The 7,842-nt window shown below is 42.3% G+C and overlaps 1 protein-coding gene across 6 annotated transcripts in view; it reads right to left on the bottom strand.

Annotated features, from left to right (window-relative positions):
* Nucleotides 1–634: 634 nt before the first annotated feature.
* The window catches only part of Fggy (FGGY carbohydrate kinase domain containing), a 379,357-nt gene continuing 372,149 nt past the window's right edge, over nt 635–7,842 (bottom strand). For 5 of the 6 annotated variants that reach the window (XM_029540042.1, XM_029540041.1, XM_029540046.1 and 2 more), the window contains 2 exons: nt 5,260–5,321; nt 637–848 (listed from right to left, as the gene is read on the bottom strand). In XM_029540042.1, the coding sequence (XP_029395902.1) occupies nt 767–848; nt 5,260–5,321 (144 nt within the window). In that variant the 3' untranslated portion in view covers nt 637–766. Of the gene's footprint in view, nt 849–5,259; nt 5,322–7,842 lie in introns of all 6 variants that reach the window. The other variant, XM_021199715.1, reaches the window with a different exon arrangement.

Genomic DNA, 7,842 nt, shown 5'->3' with positions numbered 1-7,842 from the left:
CTGTATGGACCAAGTCCAGGTCCGGGGATTCACTAGTGGCTTGGGAAGGAGACATTCGGAATGTGTTTGTATGGGGTTTCCTAACCATTACATTTGGACTATGTGTTCCCAGCAAGAGTGATGTTGTTTCTTTGTCAGACTACCACGTCTGGAAGCGTGACGTCAACAGAGATGGTGTGACAGTATTCTCTGTTTCTTTGTATAGTTAACATTCTCCCAGCCCCTTGTAATCACTCATCTGTGAAGTAACAGTTTTAAAACCCTGTATACATCCTGTTATTTATCAAATTTTCCTCCAGGATCTATGGATAGCTCCTGTCCATACCTATCTTTAATAATGGTTGCAAAATGGTGATTTTGCAATTAAATGCAGTATCTGCTTCTAAAGTCTAGAAGAAGCTAATGCCATAAGGTACACAGGCTAAGCATCAGATTATACCACATAAAGCAGATAAAGCCTAATTTAATAGCTGACATGGAAAGAATGAACAAGTCTCCACAGGACTGAAGGATTCTTCAGGGTCTGGTTTTACAAGAGATCCCAGCATCCAATAAGAGCTATTGCTACCAGGAAAGTACCCTAGAAACCACCAACTATTACACATCCAGACACAGACATAAGTGACTCCAGTTATGTTTGCCTGGTCAAAGTTTTTATTAGATAATAAAACAGGGATGCCAAAAATTTCCCCAAGGGGCACTGAGCATAAGATGAACACACAGAGGGCCCCAGGGAATGGCACAGCGTCTGTACGGACGGGCATGTTCAGCTTCCATTCATGATTGCTGAATACTCCTTCTGGTGCTCAACCATTCTCAGAAACACTTGATATTTCTTGTCATAGTATCTGGGGGGTACAAAAAGGAACATATTAAACACTGGCAAAACAAAGCTGTCATGTGTCTTCCCCCTTGTTTAGAAGGATGGGAATGTATCTGTTAGGTTCAGACTGAAACCTAAGTTTTGAGTGTATGAGGCAAAGAGGTTAGTGTGCTCCATATCTATTGTGTGTAAATGACATGCAGTTCCGCAAGCTTCATGTTTAAGATGTAGGTGTTTTATCAGCAAGGTACATCTGAAGTGGCGTAGCCTGAAGAGTAGCTGAGGTGGGATTCATGCTTAGAAAGCAGTGGCTTGAAGCTGGAAAGAACCCAGATGTCCCTCAATAGAGGAATGGATACAGAAACTGTGGTACATTTACACAATGGAGTACTACTCAGCCATAAAAAACAATGAATTTATGAAATTCTTGGGCAAATGGATGTATTTGGAGGATATCATCCTTAGTGAGGTAACCCAATCACAAAAGAAGTCACTAGATATGTACTCACTGATAAGCGGATATTAGCCCAGAAACTTGGAATATCCAAGACACATTATGGAAAACAGAAGAAAATCAAGAAGGATGAACATTTGTGGATACTTCATTCCTCCTTAGAATGAGGAACATAACTCCCATGAAAAATTATAGGTACAGCGACAAAGTTTGGAGCTGGGATGAAGGGATGGACTATCCAGAGAGGACCCCATTCGGAGTCCATCCCATCATCAGCCACCAAACCTAGATACTAACGCTCATGCTCATGCCGGCAAGATACTGCTGAAGGGTCCCTGATATTGTGGCCTCTTGTGAGGCTACGCCAGTGCCTGGTAAACACCGAAATGGATGATCACAGCCAGCTACTGGATGGAACACAGGGTCCCCAATGCAGGAACTAGAGAAAGTACCCAAGTACCTGAAGGGGGCTGCAACCCTGTAGGTGGAACAACAACAGGAACTAACTAGTACCCCCTGGGTTTGTGTTTCTAGCTGCATTTGTAGCAGAAGATGACCTAATCGGCCAACAGTGGGAATAGAGGCTCCTTGGTCTCCCAAACTCCATATGACCTAGCTCAAGGCAAGGCCTGGGCCAAGTAGTGGGAGTGGGTGGGTAGGGGAACAGAGGTGGGGGGAGGGGTATGGGAATCTTTCGGGATAGCATTTGAAATGTAAATAAAGATAATAATAATAAAAAAAATAATTGTAAGTAAATAGTAATGAATTGTATCAAAATGAGGAGCTTTGTATGTTTATGAAAATATATTGATATTGTCTAAATTAAAAAAAAAAAAAAAAAAAAAGAAAGCAGTGGCTTCTGAGCCTCCCCTGCTTGCACTGAACAGCTCAGGCTTAGCATAGATCCCTTCTGAGTCCAAGCTTAAGTACATCCTTCCGGCATGACTAGCCACAGGTGAAAACAACTGCTTGGCCAGGTATAGGAATGAGTGCTTTAATCCCTTTGTGATTTCCACATATCAGTGACTTTGGCAGACAGCCTTATCCAGGTGTTTGGCTTATCCAACGGTTGATCTAGGGTAAACTCTGTAGAAATGAGACCAACATCTTCATGCACCTGGCTCTACCCTCAGTGTCTGGTAGTGACCCTGCTAACCTGCCTTCTCCATCTGACTCTTTAGGTGAGATCTGTTAGAACCACTCTTAGTTGTGAATCGGACTGGAGCTCCTTAGGCATCACCATGCCAAAAGGAAAGCAAGAGTATGGAGCATCATAACTTTTAAAGCTCTGTCCTTACTCTCTTTGATGGGGTGGATGAATCCAATTCAACATTATTTGGTAGACTCAGGGGTGTTCTGACAACGACCCTTGTAAGGAATGTTTACCATTGTGAATTGGGGTTGGAAATAAAATAGTATGAGAAAGTCTGGGAGTGCACAGAAATTTGTGCTTGTTCCATATTTCAACCTTAAGCATTCTAGAATAGTAATGTCAGAACTGTGATGGGGCCAAACCACGGCTGAGAAGGGGATTTGAGGCCAGGATTTGAATTACATAACCCATGCCTACAAACCCCATCTGTGCATAAATTTCCTCACCTGCACATCAAGATAGTTACAGGACATATTGCAGAAATTTTGTGAGGATTAGGCAATATGTGGAATGCGTGAGAACAATGACTGATTCATAATAAATAATGTAAATATGAGTTATGGCTTTGAAATAATTCATATTCTATTATTATACTCAACCTATGATTGTGAGATGCTGCTAAACCCCACTCCAAATAATTCATTCTCAATCAGAGAATGCCTTTTAGAAACAACTTTCTTCTTCTAGTGATATTCTATGACAATACAAGGCAATGCAATTCTTCTGTGGGGTAACATGGATTTCTAACTTCGTTATCTCAAAACTCTTAAAAGGGAGCTTTGGTCAGCAGCCTCTCTCACACAGAAAGGATTTTAAGGTAACAACTCGACTGGAACTCCATTCATTGGATTACCATTTGTCTTCTTGCAAATGTCTTTTTTCACACAACAGGAACCCAAGATTCACCCTTTCAAGGTTGAATAATTTGAACTTATTGAACTACAGTTACTTAATTAGACATTAAGTTCACATTCAGCCTGCCAGGTGAGTTATCTCCTAAATTCCCCTCCTCTCGAACAACTGATTTTCTGTGGCTCGGGACCAAGAAAACATAAAGTTAATGAGATTTGAAGCCAAGAGACAGGAAGAGGAAATGGAGTCTGGCTTTCTAGTTGCGATCTTTGTGCTGCCTGCAGATGGCGGCACAGCACCGTGAATGCGCTTCATGGAACCCCTGCCAACTGCCATCAAGACACCTCAGTCTTTTCAAATAAAGAACACGGATTTTTTTTTTTTTTTTTTTTTAACGGAGAATGAACTTAAAAACACTTCCCTGAAAAATCTTGAGAGGGTCACAAAAGAGATGAAGGGGAATAAACTGTTTCTCATTTCAAACAAACATTGTCCAGGCACCCTCTAGTGGACACTTTCTAGCTTCTCCATTCACCAGGAGGGATGTCTCTGTTGCTGGGTTGAATTTTTCATACCCATCCTGTTCCTCTGACCTAGGCAGACAGAGAGGGGTTCACATGCAGGGGATTTAACAGCCTGACTCCATTTGGAGACAATAAAATGAGTCTAGACTGTTGTTTTACTGAGCATTTCAAACTCTCAAATAATGGACCTTTGAGACATATATGGTCAGTGACATGGTTAAGACTTTAGGTCTTAACCCCAAGTGCTTTCCTCCGGGCCTTGCTCCTTCATCTTCAGACTTATTATAAGTGATTTCACAGTGATCCTGATTGCTAACGTGGGCTGCTCCAAAAGCCTTCGACAGAGCCTCCTGACTTCTAGCCTTAGCTCTCAAGAACAAATCCTGCATGACTCAACTTTCCAAATTGTCCATCTGATCAGGTTTCATCGCTGCTTAAAATTCAGTTCTGACCCCCAGGGGTCTTTGGTATGGCTTCTTCGGGGGCTGCATGAGCTGACTTCTGCCTGCCTCACTTCCTCACCTTACCTTGTGTTCTGATTGTAGTGATCTTAGTATAAAAGCTGGCCCTTTGCATAGGTTATTTCCTCTACCAAGAATGTTCTTCTCTACTTTGGCCCTGTTTGGAAATGTCTTTTAAACAGTCAGCTGAGACACGGTCTTCTTCTAAAAGTTTTCCTATTCCCATGTATGGTCCCACTTATTTCTTCTTTCGGTTATGTCGTTGCCTGCTGGTATTTCTATGGAAGAATTTCTTCATGTTAACTTAAAATCATCTCTCTGTATAAATTAGGTAGTGCCTCATTGCTCTCTGCATCCTTCCCGGAGCTCAGTTCATGCTTTAAATATAGCAAGCACTGAGTAGATAAATAAATAAATATTTTTGTTGACTTGGCATTTAAACATGGAGGATTTTCTAGCCTTCAGTGCCAAGAAATATATAAAGGGTAGGAGAATGCCAGCTGGTACTTTGATGTGAACATAAAAGATTCTCATACTTTAGCATAGAGGAAAACATATTTCTTCCTATGATTCAGGGTGAAAACATTGGTCTGAGAATTTGGAAGTTTGTATGTGACCCCAGCTCTGACCAGCTTAGCTTTGGATCTTGATAAAACAAAGTTCTCATATTGGGAGGAATTTCCTTCAACCTCTAAGTCAGTGGTTCTCAACTGGTGGGTTGCAACCCCTTTGCCAAACCATCTCCCCAAATATTTACTGTAATAAAATGTAATATTCATAACAGTAGTAAAACTGCAGTTATGAAGTAGTAATAAGATATTGTTGTGGTTGGGGGTCACTATGACAGGAGGAATTGGTTGCAGCTTTAGGAAGGCTGGGAACTGCTGGTCTAAGTGAAAGAAGCACCAGGGTTGAGCCACGGTCCATCTCAGAGCAAGAGCTGCCCCTCCTCCCGTGCTCGCTCAGTCTCCGGCAGCTTCATACAGACTTACTTTTTATCAGCATGTTCTGGGAACACGACTTTCCCCACTTTGCTCATCCTTGCCATTGCCTCCTGGTAAACAGAAACAACAAAGAATGCTGGGTAAAGAAGGAGACCATGGACCTTACAGGAAATGGATAGAACCAGGAAAGGTCACATTGAGTGGGGTAACTAAGAACCAGAAAGACAAACGTCCCGTGTTCTCTCTTACTGGAGGGTTCTTGCTCCAGAGTTTCAGACCTGAGTGAAGAGCCAATCCCTGGCACTATTAAGTTTACTCTGTTGTGTTTGCAGACAGGAGCCTAGCATGGCTGTCCTCTGAGAGGCTCCACCCAGCAGCTGACTCAGACAGATGCAGACACCCACAGCCAAACAGTGGATGGAGCTTGGGGACTCTTATGGAAGCATAGGGGGAAGGATTTTGGCTTCTAAGCAGATAGGAACTCCACGGGAAGACCAAGAGAATCAACTACCCGGAACACTTAGGGCTGTCAGAGACTGAATCACCAACCAAAGGACACATACAAGTTAGACCTAGGCCCTCCTGCACCTATGTAGCAGATGTTCAGCTTGGTCTTCATGTGGGTCCTGAACAACTGGAGTGGGGGCTGTCCCAAAAGCTGTTGCCTATGCATGGGATATGTTCTTCTAGCCGGGCTGCCTTGTCTGGCCTCAGTGGGAGGGGATGTACCTCACAGGGACTTGATGAGCCAGGGTTGGAGAATACAGAGGGTTGGGTGTGAAGGATTGTGGAAGGGGGGTGGCCAGGAGGGGGGCAGTGAGTGGAATGCAAAGTGAATAAACAAAATAATAAAAGCTAAACAAATAAAAATTTAAAAATAATTTATACCAAAACAAAGGCTAAAAATGAGGTTATACTATATGAGACACTATCTTTCTTCTGTTGTTGCTTGAATTAATCAGCCTTTAAAATAATAATTCAGAAGGTTAAAAAAAAAATTACAGAAGCCAGGAAAGGAAAACTGAACTGTTGCCAGGATGAGGGAGTTAGGAAGCAATAGAAAGGAATAGCGGGATGTAAGTAACCTGATCAGAGAAACAGGAAAGAGAGAAAGAAATACAGAGGAGGAGAGGAGGGTAAAGCGAATAGCAGAAGACAAATGATGTGGGGGAGGGTAAGCTTACTGGGGAAGGGAGGTAAATACATAACAAAGGGGACATGAGTAAAATAACAATAAAGGTGTCTGAAAAAAATCACAAGGAATCATAATATTGACTATTTACCTAGAAACAAAACCCTATAACACATGTACAAATATCTATATACATAGTTTTAATGAACTTTTGTCATCTGGACTGCTGGCTGGTTCTCCCTCCAAGAGCCAAAGACTACCTAACAAGAACGACAACAACAACAACAACAACAAAACAACAAACCCCAACTCCAAACATAGGAAGCCCTCATTTGAGTTGGTGGTCAGGTCTGTCCAAGTAACTCCCTGAACACACAGCTATTGCTGTTGTCGTTGGTCACCTCTCAAGGGTGGAAGGTCAGTTCCCAGTGCAGAAAACACCATTCATGTTCAATACTCAGAGACCTGTGATCTCTAACCAACCAGATGGCACCATGTAAGCTTCAAAGGAGAGAAGCAACCAGAGCTACTCAGCTCTGCTGCTTATGAGCCACATTAACAACCAACTGACAAGATAATCCTGAGGGTACAATAGTAGCACACAGATTTTGGTGGTAGCCAACAGCTCTCTAATTAGACTTAAAACCTTCTCAATAAGAGGAAAATCATGCTTGATACAAGAAACCTAGTTAACTACTCAGTGCTAGTGAAGTCATGGTTATTGGAGGAGAATCTACAACCACTAATTTACTATAAACATGTGTCCTTACACTCACAGAGAAGTGTAGCCTTCACCCCTCATCAAGGAAATGTCTCTTTACCACAGAAAGGGGCCAATACAGAAAACTATAACCTATCAAAATGCAGAGTTGTAGAGTCTAGTCCCAGAGGACACATCTGAAAAACATTCCTCCACCTAAAGTTCAGGGAACACTGTGTGAACTGTGGGATGGGAGATTATAAGAGCCAGAGGGTCAGGTCGTTTCTTATGAGACTGTGTCTCCAAGGAACATCAGAAGCTCCATCTTATCAACATGACTGCCCAAATGTCAACTGAACATGGATCTCACCAATGAACATGCTATACTGGACAGGGAAAACCCGTGAGGTTTCAACCCTGTACAACAATCTCCAGGGAACTGTATATAGCTGGGAGGGGCAGATAAGGTCTTCCCCATGAAAGAGCACAATTGGTCATCCAGTGTCAAACAGTCAGCTGTGTAAATATACACACAAGTAACCTTATATGGACAGGTTATACTTAGTAGCCATGAATTGAAGGAGAATGCAGAGGGGTATACGGGAAGGTTTTGTGGAAGGAAAGAGAAGAGAGGATGCTGTAATTCTATTATAATCTCCAAAAGCCAAAACAAAACAGAGGAAAAAACCCTCAAAGTCAGGTATGTGACAGGCAGGAACACTGTAATCAGAATTCACTTCCCTTAAGATACTCAGTTAAACCATGTTTTCTCCCAGCAACTTGCTTTTCTTTGGCAATA

Source organism: Mus pahari, chromosome 6, assembly GCF_900095145.1.
Source record: "Mus pahari chromosome 6, PAHARI_EIJ_v1.1, whole genome shotgun sequence".
Lineage (NCBI taxonomy): Eukaryota > Metazoa > Chordata > Mammalia > Rodentia > Muridae > Mus > Mus pahari.
Note: the sequence above shows the minus strand (reverse complement) of the source record. Positions and strands in the feature narration are given on the sequence as shown.